We start from the raw sequence: 21,741 nt of genomic DNA, 5'->3' as shown, positions 1-21,741 counted from the left end.
GTCCTTCTGTACTGTCCACTGAAACTGTTCTCTCACATAGCTTTCTCATGTAATGGTAGTGCCATTCATGCATTCTTCGATCTACAAACAGTTAAGAAACTACATCCTCCACAAACTATTGCCAACTCAAGCCATGTTCTTGCACAGATTTGTTTCTTCGGACTGAATTATTCCAGTACCTTATACCATTGAAACCATCATTCTTAAAAAAGACTGAAACTGGTACTGAATGGGGCACAACATCTTATCAACATGGGCTACTCAGTACTCTGCAGGTGCATCTACACATACTACTAGCACAGAGCAATAAGCTCCAGTGCATATTGCACCACAGTTTATTGCTCCTGGGTGCCACATTTACATGTGTGCCTAGGACTGGAGCAGTTCTGATGTGCTGTGGAGGAGCTTCCTGAGGCACAAGGGTACTCCAGTGTGGAGCTAACCAGCAGGCTGCCCCTGCACTGAAGCACCCTTGTGCCACAGCCAGCCCTGTCAGCATCTACACATGCACTGCTGAGCACTTAAGAATGTCACCATAGGACAGTACTTGCATTTACAAGTTCTAACCTATGGCAGAATTAATTAGTTTACTGCAGCCTAATAAAGTCACATGTGTAGACACTGAAACTTTACTGTGGAGCTAATAAGGCAGCTCCGCAGTAAATGTCCCATACAGATGTGCCCTGCCAGTCCATTGGGTTCCTGTGAAACACTGTCAACTTTAAGTTCTCAAATGTAATTTTCCAGTCCTTAATCATCTAGATGGCCATAGTTCTAGTTCTTAATAAGGGAACTATAACAAGGTGCATGGCTCAGGGGCTGGAGCCCAGGTGCAGGGCATTAGAGGGTAATAGCTTGCCTGCCTAGAAGTGCTGGGCCAGGTGACAGAGATGATTGGCTGGCCCCGAAATAAATTTAAAGCTCGCAGAGAGATGATTCTGGGAAGAAGGGAAGTAGAGAAGAGAGGCAATACTGAAACAGTGGTGGGGCCCTTGCCCTAGATAGGAGAGGTGGATGGGTGGTGTTAATGCTTTGGTTATCCTGTTTAGTTTGAGAAAGGACAGGGGGAAGGCTGACTTGCTAAAGGAGTAAGAACCTGCTACATGTGATGGAGAATGTGGGCATTCTAAGTTCAACTCCAGCAATGGAGACAGCATCCCTGCTAAAATGGCTAGAGGGGCTGCAGCAACAGCAGCAGCTGTTTCAGCTGCTCCAATTCCAGCACCAATAGTTCCAGAGGAAGCAGCAGCAACAACAGCAGGAGTTCCTAAAGAGTATTTGGAGTCAAGATGGACCCCAACCTAAACTGGTGAGTCACCTGGTTCCCAGATGATAGAGGGTGGTATACTCACCAAGATGGGACCTACAGATGACCCAGAGGCCTTCCTTGTGATTTCTGAGAGGGTGGCAGAGAACTATCAGTGGCCACAGAACATTTTGGCTATGAGGATGGCCCCTCTGTTAACAGGGGAGGTGCAGGCCATTTACTAGGCCCTAGAAGCAGATTTGGCCCAGGGTTATAAAACCCTTAAAGCTGCCAAACTAGATGGGTTGGATCTGACAGAGGAGACCTATTGCTGCAAGTTTCAATGGGAGACTTGGAACCCAAATACAAGGCTCAGAAATTAAAGGACTTGTGCACCCGCTAGCTAAACCCTGGTTCATGATCAGCTGCAGAAATAGTGAAACTAGTGACCTTAGAGCAATTCTGCACCATCTTCCTAGTAGGATCCCAGAGGTGGTATACTGCCACTGGGTGACCAGCTTGAAGGAAGCAACCCAGAAAGTAGAACAATCCACTCTCATGAAATCCTCCATCTGAATCCCTTAGAAGGCCAGCAGGTCCCAGGGCTGAGGAAAGCTGGACTGTGGAAGAAATAGGCAGGATCTCTAAAGAGGCCTCTTCTGGGGCACTACCTACTTCTCCAATACCCCAGGCAGGGAAGATGGCCATCTGGGGCACTCCTGCAGGCCAGGAGGAGGAAATGATACTCTAATGCAGCAGTTCCCAAACTGACAGATTGCACACCACCAATTTAAAATTCTACAACCTTAAGTACCACCAGCAAACTTTTGTCATAAAGTAATTATTAAAAAACTGCTAACATGTACTACTGACAGGCTGTCTGTGTACCATTAGTGGTACCCATACCACAGATTGAAAAAAGTCATAAGGGCAGCAGCTTCCAATGTGGGGAGAAAGGTCATCAATACTGGGACTGACCTCAGATGGACTGTGGGTATGCCCATGCCTATGTCCCAAAAGTGTGGCAAGAGAGCCCAGACTAGAAGGGATATGTGGTCCCAGTTAATATAGGAAATGTCCATGTTATAGGGCTCATAGACTCCGGCTCTCGCCCAGGGGTGGGCAATTACTTCAGCTGGAGGACCACTTACCAAGTTTTGGCAAGACATCAAGGGCTGCATGGGTGGCCCTGCCCTTTGACAGGTGCCCCACCCCCTGGTTGCCTTTTTGGGACCGGAAGTCCCATCCCCTAACCCCCTGACCTTTGCCACCAGAAATCCCTCCCCTTGCCCCCTGGAATTACTCCTTTCAGCAAGGTGTTTTACCATCTCTGAACTAGAAAAATACCAAATTTTATATTCTAAAAATCAAACGTACTACAACATTCAGTAATTTCATTTCAATGTATTTTTGGGGATACCAGACCATATTCCATAACATGGCTGAGCTGGACCATAAGGGGACAGGAAGTTAGTATGACAGCTGCAGTGGCCAGCCATTTAGCTTACCCAGTGGTGAGATGAGACTGGGACTTGATGGCCAAGTTGTTGGGATTGGCTTGAAGAGTTGATAGGATCCAGGTTGACCCCAATTCCATCAAGTCAGAACTGAGAGAAATAATTTCAAGCAGCAGTGTGTCGGGAGGGAGACCCTCTCAAGCCAAAAGAAATGCTTGGGGAAAGGAATCGAGGTTCAGTATGATCTAGACAACCTACCAGAGGATCAGGATACTCCAAGAACTCCTTGAAAGGGTGGATTGGATCAGATGGAGGGAGGCCTGGATTTTATTCATGATCAAAGGGAAGAGGACCTGATATATGCCCTCATGGCTGATTTGGGTTGGGTCAATGAGGTCATAGTGGATGGAAGTTTAGCAACCCAGGACCCCCATTTTGAGTTACAGGGGGACCTCTTGATAAGAGTGACAAAAGTTAAGACCACAGGGACCTGGCAGTCCCACCTATTACAGCCAAAGCAGTACCACAGCTAGGTTTTAAAACTAGCCCATGATATGCAATGGGGAGGTCATATTGCGGTGGAAAAGCCCCAGGATAGAGTACTGGCAAAGTTTTTTCTGGTCTGAGGTGCACCAAGAAATCAAGGACTATTGTGTATCCTGCCTTAAGTGCCAGCTGGCTTCCCCCCTGCACCTCCTCCCCACCCCACTCATAAAGCCCCACTGGTATTTGTTTTGTCAGTTGACATATCCTTTGAGTGGGTTACAGTGACCTTGGTGGGACCACTGAAACCCAGCTCAAGGGGATCCACATTTATCCTTGTCAAGTATGCCACCCATTACCCCAAGGCTGTGGCAATTTGCTCAGCACATACTTTGGCCTCTGACCTATTACAGAAATTCTCCTATTCTTGGCATTCCCAAAGAGGTTTTGACTGACCAGGACACAGTCTTCATGTCCTGGTTATTGCAAGAAGCTTGGGGCTTACTGATGGTCCATTCTGTAAAGATTTCAGTGTACCATCCCCACTAGATTAGTTGAAAGATTCAATCAGACCCTGAAGGGGATGATAAGGGAATTTGTCTCAGAAAAGCCTTGGAACTACTGGATCAGTTATTGCCAGACTTATTATTAGAGGTGCACCAATATATCAGTCACATATTGGATTGGCACTGATAAAAGAAAAATTACCATTATAGGCTATTGGGTTTTTTGGGCTGGTGTACCATTAATGTCACTGATAAATGCCACATGCATGTGTGCAGCCACCATACCTGTGGCCAGGAAAGGGCATAGGGGAGGGAAGGGACATGAGGGGGCAGATTGAGGCCCCCACAGTGAGGGAAGGGGCAGGGGCAAATGCCGCCTAGCCAAGGTGGTGAATGACACCCTGGGGCTGGGAGCGGGATGGAGCCGTGGACAGCTCATCCAGGAGGTGTGAGGGAGATGGGGGGGGGGGGGGCAGCTCCTCACTGCTGCATGAACCCCCAAGGGAGATGTGGGAGGCATGTGCCCCCCAGATTTGTGTGCAGGGTGGAGGTGGGCTGCCTGCTGTGGGCTTGGGGCCAGGGAAGCACCAACCTCTTACTGGTGGTGGGGCTGGGCTGAGAACAGGTGGGAGCAGGGCAGGCTCAGGCTATAGCCCTGACCCCCCCAAACTCCCCCTAATGCCACCCCTGTTCAGGGCACTTCACTCTGTTCTCTCCCTCAGGAGCTCTGGGCTGGCTGCACATTTCTTGCCCACCCCACAGCACAGGGTTCCTGAGGGAAAATGCAGCACAGCAGAGTGCTCCAAGGAGGGACGGCACTGGGAGGGACTTAAGGGGCTATCGGCCACCCCAAAAGTCACCTTAGCCCCCCCACATAGCCACCCCATGCAGCTAAGCCCGCCCTGCTCCAGCCCATTCCTTGCCCAGCCCCCTACTGGGAAGAGGCTGGCATTGTCCCTGGCCCCAAGCCCGCAGCAGGCATCCTGCCTCCACCCACCATACAAATCAAAGGGGGCACATGTGCCCCATGCCTCCCCCAGGGGTGCATGTAGCAGCAGAGAAGGTGAAGTCATTTTTAGGGTTAGCAAGCTACTATTGGTTATTCATCCCACAATTTGCTACCATTATAGCCCCATTGACTGACCTGCTGGGGATGGGAACACCTCAGACTCCAGTGGTCACTCAAGTATGAAGCAATATCTAGGACAGTAAAACAGCTGCTATGCAGTGTGCTGATCCTGCACAGCCCAGACTTAACAAAGGAGTTCATATTAGAGATGGAAGCCTCAGAATGAGGCATGCGGGCCGCTCTCTCCCAGGAGTTTGAAGATGGAGAACACTCCATCCTGTATCTCTGCAGGAAGCTCCTCCCCCACGAGCTGAAACATGCTGTGATAGCAAAGGAATGTCTAGAAACTAAATGGGTAGTTGAGGCCCTCTGTTATTACCTCCTAGGGGTCCATTTCCTTTTGGTCACTGAACATGCCCCTTTAACCTGGCTTAATACTATCTGGAAGGCCAACCCCCGATCGATGAGATGGTACCTGTCCCTGCAGGCTTTTAACTATTCAGTACACCATTACCCCGGGACTGCACATGCAAATGCAGACTTCTTCTCCTGGTGAGAGGGGATGCTAAAAGTGTATCCTGGGCTCCAGTCTTGGGAGGGGGCAAGTGTAACAAGGTGCATGGTTCAGGGGCTGAAGTCTAGCTGCAGGGGGTTAAAAGTAATAGCCTGTCTGCCTAGAAGTGCTGGGCCAGCTGACATGAATGAGTGGCTGGCTCTGAAAGAAATGTAAAGCTCTCTGAGAGACAGTACTTGGAAGAAGGGAAGCTAAGAAGAGGGGCAAAATTGAAGCACTGTGGTGAGGCCATTGCCCTGGATAGGGAAGGGGAAGGGGGAGGTTGTTATCCTATTTAGTTTGTGGGTACAAGAAACAAGTCATTGTTGATAGGATCAAACGTGGAAACACAAAGATGAACCTGACTACCATTCAGAGCCAAATCCACATCCTATTTCTTTGACCTGGCTTTCCCACAGTTTACTTACTGACACATGCATTTCATATACTTTGTTCCCCTTGAGGACAGATTTGAATAGTTCATTTTTACTTTGATGCCTTAAAACACCTTTTTTCATCATTTAAACCCTAGGTCATGTTTAGAAACCTAGGTGATTGCTTTAATTGAAGAATTAAGAATTAAATGTTTCGAAACATGATTTATATGGAACATTTCCATATTATTTTAGACTAATTATATACAATATGACTACTCTAATGCTTTTGTAGATGCATACACATGCTATCAGAGGTACTAAAATGAAATTGAAAAGCATAGTTGTACATAAAAATGACCACCTTAGATAGCTCAAAGACAAATGTTGCAGCTTTTATTTGCATGGAATTATACCTTACTCCAAGCTGAGTACTCGCAGGTGTATCTACTCATAGGAACAATCAGTTTGTATTGTATCCTACAGAAAAGGGCTATCTATATGTTGTAGGACTGTCCCTGAGGCTGCTTAGGAGAAAGAATGTGATAGAGAGATTGTGACCCAAGGACCTTCAATCTCCCTGCTGCTCTGTGGATGGAGTAAACTGGAGCAGGTTTATTAGAATACACTCCTGACCATTATGCTGCCAGTCACTTTGGAGGGCAGAAAAGGTTCTGCTTGCTCCCTATCTTCTCTCCCATTCCAGAGAAATGAGTTCAAGGAAGCCTGCTTATCAGACAGTAATGTGGTTCATTTTTGCAAGGGGCTGGCTTCTGCCTCCTCTACTCACTTGACATGGTAAATGCCATGTTCTGCCTCTGATTAAGCTTCTACTCAATTTCTGCCGGAGTACATGGAGGCCCCAAGTAAATTAACTTCCCAGCTGTATTGAGTTAGCTAACCTCAACACTTGCAACATTCAAAGCATTTCCTATAATAAGAATAAGAAAGGACAAGGCAATACTGCAGATTCTGAGGTAATCCTATATCTGCAGTATTTGCAACTGTATGTTGCCATAGCCTTAAACAATACAGCTCTCTAACTACTCGGAAGGCTTTCCCTTCATCTAAGCACTGCACTTGTGCTGCCAAGTGTCAGCCAAGCCTAAAAATATGACTGTACTTAAAAGAACACACTGCATATGTGTCTGAGCTGTGCCCCATTCATGAAGCATGATACAGGAATAGTAACTTTCATGCATTCCAAATTGTTTGGCATGTAATTTTTTCTAAAATAAAAACTTTCTCGTCACTACTGAAGAACTATAGTTCAGCTCTCTTGTTTCCTAATGAGCCTTCTTTCTCTCCAAAACTCAATCCCTCATCCTCCAAACTGAAGTTATAATAGGATTCCCTTCGGAGCTTCCCTACATGGTTTAGTAATTAGCCAAGAAGCAACCATTTTTGGGCAGTAAGCTGAATGTGGAGAAAAGGTTCCTTCCTTCCTATGTCCTAGTGACAAGGTATTTGTTGCACCATGAGTGCTTCTGCTGTGGCCTCAAACTTGCATTTTAGCAGCCATACCACCCCATCCCCCAAGAAAGGGTTGTATATAAGGCAATGCTACCAAACTACAATAGTTGTTCCCAACCTAGTTAAGGAAGTTATGCTATTTTTAATGCATTGTAAGATACAAGAAGGGAAGCAGAATATATTTGATAGAGAAAAAAGATTTAATGTAACTACAGAAGTAAATAGTGTTAGTCATACCAGCTTCATTAAGCATTATTTTTAAAAGCCCTTGGCCACTAGGAAATTTGCATCAAGGGATGTCAGAGATTTTCTAAAAAACGAGGCGATGCAAAGCATCATTGGGTGCATCTACATGTGCACTTAACTGTGCAGCTGATTAATTTCCTGTGGTGTAAAGCATTATTAGAGTCTACATGTGCAACACTATTAGACTTCAGCAAACTAATTTTTGCTGCTGTAAGATAGTACCGTCCCTGACTGTACATCTTACAATGGCTATCAGGGACAGTACTATCTTACAGTGGTGAAAATAACTGCAACTAAATGCACGTGTAAACACTGACCCTGGCATAAATTGCATGCACTCAGTCCAGGCAGCCAGGGGCCAGGCTCCTGCCTGCCACCTAGACACACAACTCCATTCTTTGGGCACTCTTGTGCCTGAGCCGGCACCTCTGCCTCCCAAAGCCACAACCTGGAGCCAGGGGATGGCCCCGTGAACCTGCTGCTAGCCCAGGGCTGCTCCATCCCAGCTCAAAGTGCTGCTGTCCCAGGCACACGTGCTGATTCTGTACCCGGCAGCCATTAAAGTTCAGTCTATTCAAAGAACTTGTACCATATATTTCCTACAGCCAACAGAAAACAAGTTTAAAATCAAAGGATGAATTATTAGGTACTATAACACTGAATGTCCTTTTGAAGGTGGTGTCTGAATATAAAGGTATGTAACTTGTAGTAAAGAGATCAGTACATTGATTTAAAAAAGAACTGACCTAAATTTTCACTCATACACTACAAATCTGAACTTAACTTTTTCTGACGTTTGAAAATGTGATAAAGTTCTTTTAAAAAGTGTTTCTTTACCTTCCTGTTGCCTATAAGGAACAGAAGTATCACAACCTTCCCAAATTACAAAAGAAAATGAAGCTAGGTCTAGAAGGCTTGAAATGCCAGCATAAATTAGAAGAATTTCTCGGAAGTCAAAGTGTAAGTCAGGTTAGTATTGGATTCACAGAGACATCATCAATCTTGCAAGACAGTCTTTTCTCATATGCCATCAATTACTACTAATTATCCCTTAGTAGCAGTTACTTAAAAAAAAATGACAACAAAACCCCCCCCTGAATCTTAGCAGGAAAACAAATGTAATCTTCATTGCTAAATATTTTTTCCTTTGACTTGATCTTACATTTGAAAAGTTTCCCTGTATTACAGTAAAATCTGTGTTATGCAAGGACATGACTATATTATATAATAACAATCCTTGCCCTAGAGATAGGTTATGTCTAAGGTTCCTATACACAATTATTGTTTTCAGATGCCATTTCTAATATTTCATAGATTAACATCCTGACTAGATACTTTTATTGGTTACAATAAATTAATTTCAATCCAGTAACATACCTGCCAAGAAATTTCATTGTTATATTTAAAACTTAACAGTTGATAAACTAGAATTTCTTGGCTCAGTGGACTTTCTGTATCTATATCATTGCTAGGTATTATTTGTTATCTGCTGACAGGGGCTTCATACTGATTAAAAAAACAAACTAAAAATCCCAGAATATTAATGGTCAGTGGGGTCAGAAAAGACTTTTAAGGACCACAGGTCAGATTAGTCAGATGGCATAAATCGGTGTAGCCCCATTAATTCAATGACTTTCTGATGTGGATTTCAAAAAACCTATGCTGGTTTATAGCAGCTAGGGAAATGCCTCTTTTTGCAGATCAGTTTAATGACTTGACTGTGGACCAAATCCTGCACTTCATTGGGTGCATCTACACATGCGCTTTAATGAGCAGTAGATTATTTTACTGCGCATTAAAATGTCATGTAAAAAAAGTAACATTACACTTCACAGTAAAATAGCCTACTGCACATTAGGCATTAGTAAAAAAAAGTGTGCAAATGCACTACTGCACATTAGCACAGCCTAGTACCTCACACTGGAGATACTAAATTTTAATGAGCATTAGAAAAGGCACATTAATATATGTGTAGATGCACCCACTGAACAATCCTCCTGAAAGGAATGGGCTTGCATGAGTAAGGAGTAGGGAAGGGCTTAGGTGTCTTAAATGGAATTCAGGTGGCCCTTAAACCCATCCGTGCCCACACTGTGATTGAATTGTGGCCTGTTCACCAGATGCCTAACCCTGTAAGTATCTAAAACTGCCTAGGTACCTCCCTGTTCAGCTTGAAAGCTCTCTAGTTGCTTGCAGTCCTGCTTACTGTGCATGACCAGGACTGCTTCTGGTTGAAAGTTAGGCATCTAGGACATATATACACATACCTTTGTTTGCTCTGACATGCCTTAAATCTAATGCGTTGGAGCAGACACAATTGATTGAGTCTGTGGAGCACAAGAGCTGACACACCTGGTGTTGCATTGCATACATCTGTACAAACAGCGAAATGCACATCAACATGCAGAAAATGATGGAAGTGCACTTTTGAACTAAAACATGTTTTGATGCATTTTAGTTCAAAAGTGCACCACTGCCACTTTCACAGAAAAAAGGTGGGGGGGGGGGGGGGGAGGGAAAAGAAAAAACAGCTAAAGGAGATGATGTTGGTTGCCTTGTTTGTATCAATGTACTGGTTACAGTACTCACTCAATCAGACCAGGGTTACAGGCATTCTCCAGATCCGAATCGAATGAGGGGGCCAATTAAAAGGTCTGAATCAATTCGAAGCTCTCCAAATTGATTCAGAAAAGATTTGGAGAGCTTCAGCAATTCCAGCAGTCCCTGCTGGCTGCAGCAGGAAGCTGGACCCAGCCTCCGAGCTGGTAAGTAGAGAGGGGAGGGAAGGGACCATAAGGGGACCCCTGCCAGGCCCCATCCCTTGCTTGCTCCCCCAGCCCTCACCGACCCCCACCTGCTCCCCTGGCACCCCCCATGGCCCCAGCTCCAAGCCCTTTTAAAAAAAAAAAAAGCCCCCATTCACTGGCTGCTGCCTGGCAGGGAGGTGATCCCCACTGCCCCTCACTTCTTCATGCCACGTGGGGGACTCTGCCGTGAGCCCCCCGCCCACCCGAGCTCCAGACGGTAAGAAGAAAACCTCCCAGCACTCGCCGGATCCTGCAGCAGCCTCGGGGCTTCTGGGAGTTCATGCAGAGCCCCCCAAGCAGTGCAGGGCAGTGGGGATCACCCCTCCCCCCCCCCCACTGGGCAGCAGCCAGCGAGTGCAGGCTTTCTTTTCTTTTCTTTTTTTTTTTTTTTTTTTCCAAAGGGCCAGGAGCTGAGGTGCGTGGGGCAGCCATTGCTGGGGCTGAAAGAGCAATCGGGGGGGGGGGGGGGGGCTCGTGACAGAGCCCCCCCACATGGCGGGGGGCAGAAGGGATTGCCCCCTGCTTGGCGGCAGCAGGTGAGTCTGTTTTTTTGGGGGGGTTGTTTTTTGGGGAGGGGAGTTGGCTTTTTTTCCCAAAGAGCCAGGAGCTGGGGCAGGTGGGGCAGCCATTGAGAGTGGGCGGAGGATGGGGCCTGTGATTCAGAGATTCAGCTGATTCACCACCAGCCAAATCTACAAATCAGATTCGGCCAAATCGATTCAGGACAGTGATTCGAATTGCAGTCACCTGAATCAGCCAAATCCGAAGCGAATACTAGCCGCTTCGCACAGACCTAATTCAAATGTTGAATCCTGTCACTGTAAACCAGGGGCAGGCAATTATTTTGGGTGGAGGGCCACTTACCCAGTTTTGGCAGGCTGTCGAGGGCCTCATGGGTAGCCCCACCCCTTGACAGGTGCCCCGCCCCCTGGCCACCGTCTTGGGACCAATGTCCCAGGGCTAGCACCAGTCAGGCCCACAGCAGAGCATAGACTGGCAGGGGTCTATGGAGCCAGGCTGGGGTGCACCAGCAGGGAGAAGGGGAAGCTGGCCCGACTCCATAGAGCCCCTGCCAGCTGGGACCATGTACTCCTGCCACCCTGCTCTGGGCCCCGCCAGCACTGGCCCTAGGACACCGGTGCAGGCCCCGTGCTCCCTCTGGCTCCCCGCTCACTCACTACCAGTGCCCCCTAGCCCTGCAGTACAGGCATGGGGCAGCACACAGCCCTGACCCCCTGCTTGCCAGCAGGGAAGAAGCTGGTGCTGAGCGTGGGGGGAAAAGTGGCACCTCGCCTGCCCCATGGCCAGCACTTACTGCTGCAGGCGCTCACAATCTACACGGGGGGGGGGGGGGTGTCTGGAGCAGGCACAGGCAGCCCCACGTGGGCTGCAAGCGGCTACAGTGCAGGGTGCCAGCCATGGTGCAAGCGAGGGGCCGCTTTTCCCCACACTCAGCACCAGCTTGTAACCTGCCCCAGAGCTCACACACTGGGCAGCCCACAGGCAGCGGTGGCAAACACTGCCCAGCACAGCAAGCGGGGGGGGGGGTCCTGCAGCTGCTGTCGCCACACACAGCCCCAGTGGGCAAGCCTGGAGCCTGTGTGGGGCCCAGGCTGGCAGCGGGGCTGGGTTACAGGGTGGTGCTGAGTGCTGGTGGGGAGGGAAGCAGCCCCTCCCTGCCCCATGCCCGGCGCCCCATGCTGCAGCTGCTTTGCAGCCCGCCTGGGGCTGCCTGTGCCTGTGCTGTGAGCAGCTGCAGCAGGGAGCGCCAGCCATGGGGTGGGCAAGGGGCCGCTTTCCTCTGCACCAGGAAGGAGCCCAGGGAAAAGCTGAGCTCAGGGGCAGGAAAAGCAGCCCCTTGCCTACTCCATGGCTGGCGCTCCTTGCTGCAGGTGCTCACAGCCCGCACAGGGCTGGCTGGAGCAGGTACAGGCAGCCCAGGTGGGCTGTGAGCAGCTGCAGCACAGGGCAATGGGCAAAGGGTGGGGGAGGGGCTGCTTTCCCCCCCTCCCCATGCTCATTCCCTGCCTGGGGTCCCTCCTGCCCTTCTCCTCTCCTCATTTTTGACAGGAACCAAGGGCAGATGAATATTAATTTTCTACATCTTTTTTTTTTTTTTTTTTATGGGCCTTGCAGGTCGGATAGAATGGCCTCGTGGGCCGGATCCAGCCCGCAGGCTGTATTTTGCACACCCCTGCTGTAAACTGTTATTCAATCCCTAAAAGACATACAGGGCAAGACTTTATTCCAACTATTAGGTGTCTACATGGACTTAAGCACCTAAGTATAACTCTGTTTCACCCTGCTCAAGTCCCTGAATCACATTTAGAAACCTAAATTCACTCAAATGCCCAATGAATGGAATAGAATACAGACCATGATGTTTACAAAAAGAATGTGCAGAGTAATATAAAATAATGGTGACTGTAAAAAATGTAACGAGTTGAAGTTTTGAATCTATGATGTCTAACTTGTAAAGGCAGCTATGAATGTATGAGCAGATGGGTGTTTATATCCCCAGTTCTGCTGATCGTGTTTGGTTTTTGTCATGGTAGCTGTTTAATACTTTTCTTAGAGAAAATCTATGAAAAATCACCTATAGAAAAATAGGACTGAAATAGCCCTGAGGAGGTTAGGTAGCCTAACCACTTGCTCCTGTTCTGAGCATTATTGTTTAAACTATCCCTGATAAAAGTTTTTCTAAAACCTCCCCATCTGTCTAAAATAATCTGTTCCAGTACATAGCCTTCCTCATAGTTAGAAGGTTCTTCCTCATATTAAACATGGATATCCCTGCATAAGTCCATTACTACTTCTCCTGTCCACAGTAGACATAAATAGCAACTGATTATCATCATATTCTATATCTTTTTATTTTTTTCTAGTCATTATCTCCTCTCAGTTATCCCTTTTTCTAGCCTAAATAATTCCAGTCTTTCAACTATTACTCAAGTATCATGTATTCAAGACCTCAAATCATATTTGGTTCCCCTACTCACCCCAGGACTCTTCAATTTGTCCACATTTTTCTTAAAGTATAGTGCCTGAAACTGGACACAGTATACCAGGTGAGTCCTCACCAGTGTAGAACAGAGCAGAAATATCTTGCATGCCCATAATTTGAATATGGCGCTCTTACTGATACATCCAGCATGCTATTAACTTTTTTGCAACAACATTAAACCCTTAAATTTTATATTCAGCTCACTATGCCCTATAGCAGCCCCCCTCCCACCCGCCCAACTCAGTCATGTTGCCCTTCTTCCTCCTGATTGTCCCATAAATAAAGCATGTTTTAAGGGACTGACCATGAATGAATAAATAACTCTTCAAGGAAAAAATCAAGCTTGGAAGACTGAGAAAGTTATGAGCTTGTGAAAAGGGAGTTGTGATCCATTCATGTTTTGCAACATTGAGATATGATCCCAGTTACCTCAGCTGATCAGCAAACAACAGAAAAGAGATAAAAGAAGGCAGTAATCTCAGTGTCTTGATAGTCTCATTTTTGTCCTTTATTTAGTTAATATTGAACACCGACACACAAATAATTGGTGAACTCTTGGTCAGATTGAAGACAACGGTAAAACTCCAATTGAGATCAACAGAGCTATGATTTCTCCCAGGGTATGCTAAAAATAATAGAACATTAACAATATTTTCTTCCCTTAGCAAGCACAATTCCAGCAAGGTATACAAATTTCTAGAAGATGTTGCAGGTAGTTGTGTTATGCCAAAGCCCAAGGAGGCTTTTGCACTGGCAAAACAACAATATAAAAAGCATCAAACATCATGGGGTATTATTATGCTCACATGTAAAGTTTCTTTAACATGAAGATCTGCTTTAGTAAACAACTAATCTCAGTTGCTGAAACAATTTCTTTCTTAACACAGATTTAATAAGCTCCAAAGCAATCCAGTTAAGTCTATTTATGCAGTAGGAATGGTCTTGAATACGCTTCCTAAGACATCATCTACTGTATAGTCTCTAATCTTCTAATATAAAATATAAGTAAGTAAATTATATTTAAGCAATGGTTCTTTTGGCAAATATTAACTAAAAATTAAAATTTTGATGATATTCCTTCTCCCTTTCTTATTCTTTATTTGTCCATCTATGTATAATCATGTATAATAATTTGAAGATTCTTTGTGAATTTCTGAATGAATGATTGATTTATACTTTTCCTAGATTAGTAGGGGTTTAAGGTTTTGTCATATGTACCTGGAAAGATAAACTTCACTAGACGTGCTGTAAAGTCCTAGATTTGACCTCTGACTCTCAATGACTAAGTTTGAACTCTGCTTCTGCTATTAGTTCATATATTTTTAAAATATCAATAGAATTTCTGGCAATGCATGTTATTTTCTTATGTGAGCCATATGTAAAATAAAACTGGATCCTGTAAGCAACTGCAAACAGGTATAGTGAAGGTCCAAGGATACACAGCAGCCATTTATCCACATATTATGAGTTACAGCTGAAAAACAGAGGAACCACATACTATATCAAAAGTAATTTTTGCTGCATTTGCATAAAGTCCTTGTTTCAGTCAAATCTGTCCATTTTAATGGCAGCTGTACAAACACAGGTTTTCAAGTTCTGTGCAGATAATGATGTCTTTAGCATTGTATATTAGAGTAATTCCTGTAGAGTTTGCTGGTGTCAACATATACTGCAGGGAAGTATAGGTTTTTAAATCTTACAGAGCATACATGCTCCAATAGGGTGTACCTGACAAAATAAGACTGAGTGTTGAAAAACCAATACAAGTGTATCCTCAAATATTAATTTAGTGGAAACTTAAAGATTCTGATTCAAAGAACCCAAATGGTTTTCTCTCTCTCTCTCTCTCTCTCAGACTGCATAAAGATAAAAAAAAAATCCCCTAACACCACCAAAACCACAAAAAGAAAAATTTGAATCATTACTGTAGAGTGACCTCACTAAACCCATGTCAAGAAAAACAAAAATAGGTGAAGTAGAATTATTATTTACATGAACAGTATAACTGTTCATGAATGTATAACTGTATGAGATTAACTATGAGGAGATTCATGGAATTTTTTGACTCCTCATAGAAAAGCTAAATGGTTTTATATTTTATACTTTATCCAAGTCTAAGCTCAAATTTTAGGGAGACACTTTATTTATTGTTAAAAGAACAAAAATCTCTCTCAAAAAGGAAATGTCATATTTGTAGACTATGCTTCTTATCCAAAGAAGCACTTAAACACACACTTAGCTTTAAGCTTGGGAGGTATCCTGTGGGGTTTCATAAGATTATTCCCATGCTTAAAGTTAAATGTGCTATAGAGAGTTTGCTGGACAGTGGCCTAAATATTATCATCTTTCAGAAATGAGCAATTCAGTGCTGATGAAGGGAAGTAAAGGCATTTTTGCTTGCACTTTTATTTCTAAATTGTATGAAATACCAAAAGTCTATTAATTAAACTGTGTGAAGTGATAAAGCTATTGTGTACTGGAGTGTCCAAATTTGTTTTCTGGCAAGTATAGGTATCGGAACCGTTTGCAGCCAAAGAAAGTACTTACTGATTGCAGAGTCATAGGAGGTTGAGTTGTATTCATCTCGGATACGAGGAAATGGTGAGAGGTAAGCATGAGTGCAATTTTTAGAAGGTGGCTGGTTGGCTAGGAAAAAGAAGAAAAAGGTTAAACATTAGTGTTGATGAAGATGCACTGCATCTTTTCCCAACAGAAGTTTAAAACAGTCTGAAGTGTTGGGCTGAGTTCTATAGTCCAGTCTACAAGGCTGGTTTGTTTGTGGGTTTTTTGGACAAAATTTTATGAACTTTCTTGTAAATTTTACTACAGCAAGAGAGGCAATATCCACTTTGGCCCCATTCCTATTGTACTAAATGGCTTCATACCAGAGATCAATTCTACCCATTTGCCTCTCTTTTAGTAATAGCCTTATCTGAGGAGAATGCCCAGGTATGGCAGGTTAAAGGAAACATTCTACTTCTGTAGCAGCATAAAGACTTTAGTGACAGCCAGAATATAGTTCAATAAAGTTATATGTACATGCTTCTCTAAGGACTAAAGGTGAGATCCAGAGAGTGTTTGTAAAATGAACTTAAGCAGAATATTAGTGCCTCAGTCCAGAAGAGCGGTCTAGAAAACCCCCATACCAGCAGGCACGAAAACCCCTTATTCACCATTTGATGCCTACATGTCAGACCACCAAGTTCCATAAGTAACCTCAGCTTAGGTTTCTGAGCGAGCAGTGAATCGAGTCTGAGCAGTCTTGTTCCTACCTATGCTCTGCTGCGATACATACATGAGATGCAGTGGCACTTAAACTCTACCCAAGTCTCCAGGGAGGCCTAATCCATTGGGTGCACTGAGAAGGCCTAATGCAACCCAATAGGACAAAGCACAGTATCCACAGTCACTTTCATTCAAAAACTGGAGAAGGAATCTGCCCCCCTTAAAGTAACTTAATCATTATAGCAACCATCTAAAAAATGGGAGACCTGTTCTAGGCCCTCCTCAGCCTAGAAGGATTCAACACTACATCTCCTACTTTGCAGAAATTACCCCAATAGGAGAGCTGCATAAGAGGGAAAACTTCTACCCCCTCTGTTGAAGTAGCTGAGCTGCTCCATAGAGTAGAATGCAAGCGGCAGTGGAAGTACTGTTAAGTGGTTAAGGCACTTAGACAAGAGAAGGAATTCTAGGGCAGGGGTGAGCAAAATGCAGCCCTTGGGCCAGATGCGGTCTGCTGGACCATTGTATCCAGCCCATGGGGCCCCTAAAAAATTTAGAAACTTAATATTTATCTGACCCTGGCTGCCTGTCATGCAGCTCTCGATGGCTTGCCAGAACTCAATAGGCAGCCCTGCACCTGAAATAATTGCACACCCTTGATCTAGGGTCTGGTCCCTGAAAGCTTATTTCTGCTTTTTATCCTATAGCTGTCTAAATACATTAAGAATCCTTAATGGGAACTGAGACTATAACCCAGGACTCATACCTCCCAGGAACTGTGGAGCCAGGTTCCCATTTCATTGTTCTCCGTGTGGTTCCATGATCCTACATTCTTAGCTAGACAATGACCCAGCTTCAGCAGAAGGCATAAAGGTGCTACCAGCTAGATGGTTCAATATTGTACTGGTTAGGATAATTTCATATGAGAGCTAAGGATGATCTAGAACCCAGCTCTCTCATTGGCCAAGTTCTCTACTTGTTAGGCTGTTATAGTAAATTTAGGTGCCACTACTACTGTCTTTCTAAAAAGCATTAGGTACTGCCTGTTATGGGCCAACTCTCAGGAAAGAAATCTGAACTCAGGATCCTAAGTGGATGGAGATACTTAAAATGAAGCCCTGAATTAGGGCAGTGAGAGAAACTTTTTCACAGCTTTTGGTTTGTGTTTTCAACCAAAGTCTATGGTGCCAATATCTCCAGGAGAAAAGATGCTTTCATTTTTCCCTATCTGAAATGTTTATAAAAGGCCTATCACCTTCATTCTTCCCTGTGCATGATGAATATTCACTAGATTAAATGGATTAAATATTTCAAACTTCCAAATACCGAATGTTCTTGACAATTTCAAGGCTTATAAAATTCAAGGAAAGTTAGCTACAGAAGGCATTACATGTGTTACCTAATGTTGAATGACATGAATAGCAAAACATGGCAGATTGAGGTCACACCTGCACAGTGCAGCTCTTCTCCAACCTTTCAGTTGTCACAAGCTGTGTGGAAATCTAATAAGGGGCTCTGTGATTAAGAGAGATGGACCAAGAGGAATGAAAGGGACTTTCTGTGGCCAGCCTATGTATGGGAGATTCCTGATGGTAAATCCAGTTACAAAAACTGATGCCTTCAAGAAGTGTACCTGTAGAAGACATCAGATGGTGCTTTGTACCTTAGTACCTCTCAGCAACCTTTCAGCTGGTGTTTTTATGTCCTGATGATTTTCTAGATTTCATTTAGATCTCAGATCACTGGCATATTTTAGGAGAGGGATTCTTCTGATCTGTCCTTTAGTGAGGGTAAACTCAATTTCCTCTTCTGCCCACCCATCCCTCACCAGAAAATTTGAGAGTGGAATATAAGGGATTTTTTCTAACTTTATGCTTCATTCTGTTCTGCTTCCTACAATCTTGTTAAAGAAAGCAAGTGGTCAGATAACAACAAACTGCAAAAGATTGTCCTGGTAACTGATAACTTGAAGGTGACATTTTCTTATCCATAACTACACTAGCAGACAAAGTTGGGATATATGCATGCATGATTTTGTTCTATTTTTGTCTTTTTCAGTTAAATCATTGCTTGTCACAGTTTAATTAGTAATGTAACTAAGGAACTTGGCTACCACAGAGCTAATCCGAACCAATGATAAACAACCAAACAAACCAAAAAAAAAATCAGCTTTTACAACAGAGTGGTAAGGGGAATGCAAAAACTTAAAAGGTCACTTACTGTACCAGAATTTCCAAATGTTAGTAGTGTTCTCCCCTACATCTCCACTAAACCAGCACCTCCAGAAGAAACCTTCATGATGGAAAGTGATCTTTTCCTCCTACACAAAACAAACATAATCTTTGCAGCCTGATTCAAGACAGGTAGCTGAGAGAATCAAGTCCTATTGAATATAGGTGAAAAGCTGAAAAAATAATAAAATGCACCCTATCTGCCTGTTGATTATCTCAAAAGAGCCTGTACACTTATAGCTCCTTTTGTAAGAACCTCGGACTGCATTTTGTGATTCTGTACATAAGTTTCAATACAGAAGTTCTTGCTCCCTGTAGAAAGAGATCAACACACCTCTGAACTTGAATAGGTCATTATTATGAAGAAGAAATATACATACGAACCCCAACATCATCTGGACCTGTTGTACACTTTCCACCTTCTGTAGCGAGAAGCCAGTAATCTGTTCCAAAGGCCACCAAAAAGAGCAAAATTCCCAGAGCCCCAAAGAAGCCTCCAAAAAATATTCCCACATTCAGTTTCATTATTGATTTCTTTCCAGATGAATATGAATCAGGCTTAAAATTGTTTTTAAAAATCAATCCATCCAAATAAAGGACAAAAAAAAAAAAAAGAAATTAAGCTAGTTGATAGTTAATGCTGTCTGGACAATGAAGCCTCTGTCTGAAGAACTTTATCGTTCCTTGTCTTTCTTTCTCTGTAGCCCTGTGCCCTCTAGTTGATTTGTGTTCCATGAGGCTGACTTCAGACCAACAGATGGAAAGGGCCTTCTATTTTAGGACACTGATAGAAGAGCTGTACTCTCTTCATTCTCAGGGCGAGGAGAGTCAAATATAGCTGACCTTCCCCCAACTATCCAGAGACAGGGATTGACTTGAAATATTATTGCAGCTGGTACATTGACATAAGTGGAAGCGAGAAGAAGCAGCAGCAATCTTATCATTCCACATGGGCTGAATTATAGCACATAGTAATAGCATGCGCTTCCAGTATGTCAACGAGAACATTTCTTCTAACACTAACAGGAAAAATGCACACAACACTGTGTAAGTTCCTGTAAGTCCCATATCCCTCAAAGGAATAAGAAGGAATCAGGTGCCCAAATCCTACTGAAAACAGGGTACTTAAATCCTACTGATTTCTTTGAAAAGTCCCAAATACACTGTAACATTTTGCTGCAAATCCTCCTTATTTTAAAAGGGGAAATTTTGCACTTTTTTCTTACTTCAGATTAATTCCTTACGTGATTTATATATTTAGATTTATATATAACTTGAGAAAGCACCTCTCCAAGGCACTCTGCATATATAGATCGAACAGGGCATATAATTCATAACATATATATTATGAATCAATTATGACAAATTCAAACAAAATAAACCAGGAAAGGAAAAAAACCACTGCAGGCACATAATAACTTAATCCACAAAGCAATGCCAGCCCTTCTGTGAAAGAGAAGTATTGCTATCTGTCCTGAAGACCATTTCAGAATGTAATGAGGTAGTAGATTCCAAAATTTGAATCCCTCACTGGAAAACCCCTTCTTTGTATGCCAAGCAGGCATTCCCAAGAATCTAGAGCATGGCATGCTCCCACAAAATGACACCGACCTGGCACAGTGCGGCAAATCTTCCAGACAAAACTCCATTGATTTCTTATCCTGGCAAGTTTGGAATCAAGGAACCGTGGAAGTTACAACAACCAAAAACTGTCACAGCGAAACTTTTATTTTGAATTAGCTAGTTGACCAGCCATAAGCACTGCTGCAGTTACAATTCTTTCTGGATCTTACCTGGGAGACAGAATGGAAGAGACTCCCTGCATTTCCTACATCATAACCCCAAAAGAAAAAGCTGAAGATGGGATGTTTTTTTCAAGGTCTGAATAAGTTTTTACATAGCTAATGGGAATAACCAATATAACGTTTACAGATTGTTAGAAAATGGTAGCAAAGAATCTATTTTAATTGAAGTTGTCCAGTGTAAAAGGGCCAGAACAGTAAAAGAATATTACATTTACATGTTTATTAATTTTGTTTTGTAATAAACTAACTTAATACACATGTGAACGTGATATTCTTTTACCGTTATGTCCCTTTTACACTGGACAATTTAGATACATGGCCATAAATTCAATTTTCTTTCAATTAAAATAGATTCTTTACTATCATTTCCTGTCTCCTGAAGTCACTGAAGCTCCTTGTCTTATCTGACCCTCGGAGTTCCCCACATATCCAAGAATTTTGCAGTGGGGGAGCAGTGGCCATTGACACAGTCACCCTTCTCACTGCCAAATCCCCAAGCTCCAATCCCTGCACAGCTGGTCAAAGGCAAGCTATGTCTCCCATGGGGCCAGGCCATACCTGCCCCCATTTCTGGAACGGAGTCAGGCCATGTCCTTGTCCCTCCCTGCAGAACTGGGCCACAGGGTCAGTTTGGGGCCTGGCCACACTCCCTTCCCTCTCCACTGAGCTAGGTCAGGGTCCTTTCCCCTGTGGGGTACGTTGGGGCCAGCCTGCCCCCTGATCACTCTGTGCAGCCAGGTGGTGCCCATCATACCCGCCCGAGCGCTGAATCGGGAACACTGGCTGGATACGCCTCGTGGATGGGCCAGGCACCTCCAATCTGGCACCACTGCTCTAATATCTCCAGAATACTGCCTATGCTGGGAATGAATCAGGAGCCATATCAAGACTTGCTATGGCAGGGTAAAGGTTCATATTTTCCACTCTTTCATACTCATAGAAAATCTTTTAGCAATTTTTCTTTAATTCATTTAATTCTGATGGTTCATCATTAGGTAAGAAAAAAGTAAGGAAAGGAAACGAACAGAATTCCAATTATTCTTCTGAATCTTACAAGTTTGGTCCCTGATTCATAATATCTAACACACACAAATTTTCTCTAGGAAAACTAGGATTTTAAGAAAGAAAACTGGGCCAAAGTCATTTCTATATTACTAAATGATTTCCTACATAAATCAATTCCACCCATTTTGACTCATTTGTATTAATTGCATTTCTTGTTTCTTAGTGAGGTAGACAGTAGTAAAGGACTTAATATAATG

General features: G+C 43.9%; 1 protein-coding gene across 5 annotated transcripts in view; it reads right to left on the bottom strand.

The window, feature by feature from the left end:
- The window catches only part of TMEM182 (transmembrane protein 182), a 71,134-nt gene that overhangs the window by 24,775 nt on the left and 24,618 nt on the right, over positions 1–21,741 (bottom strand). For 4 of the 5 annotated variants that reach the window (XM_059721016.1, XM_059721014.1, XM_059721017.1 and 1 more), the window contains exons 3-4: positions 18,664–18,763; positions 15,766–15,864 (exon numbers count right to left, since the gene is read on the bottom strand). In XM_059721016.1, coding sequence (XP_059576999.1) covers positions 15,766–15,864; positions 18,664–18,763 — 199 coding nt within the window. Of the gene's footprint in view, positions 1–15,765; positions 15,865–18,663; positions 18,764–19,058; positions 19,612–21,741 lie in introns of those variants that run through there. The other variant, XM_006269715.3, reaches the window with a different exon arrangement.

The sequence above is a fragment of the Alligator mississippiensis genome, chromosome 1 (assembly GCF_030867095.1).
Source record: "Alligator mississippiensis isolate rAllMis1 chromosome 1, rAllMis1, whole genome shotgun sequence".
Classification (NCBI taxonomy): Eukaryota; Metazoa; Chordata; order Crocodylia; family Alligatoridae; genus Alligator; species Alligator mississippiensis.
This window is presented reverse-complemented; position numbering and strand designations above follow the sequence as displayed.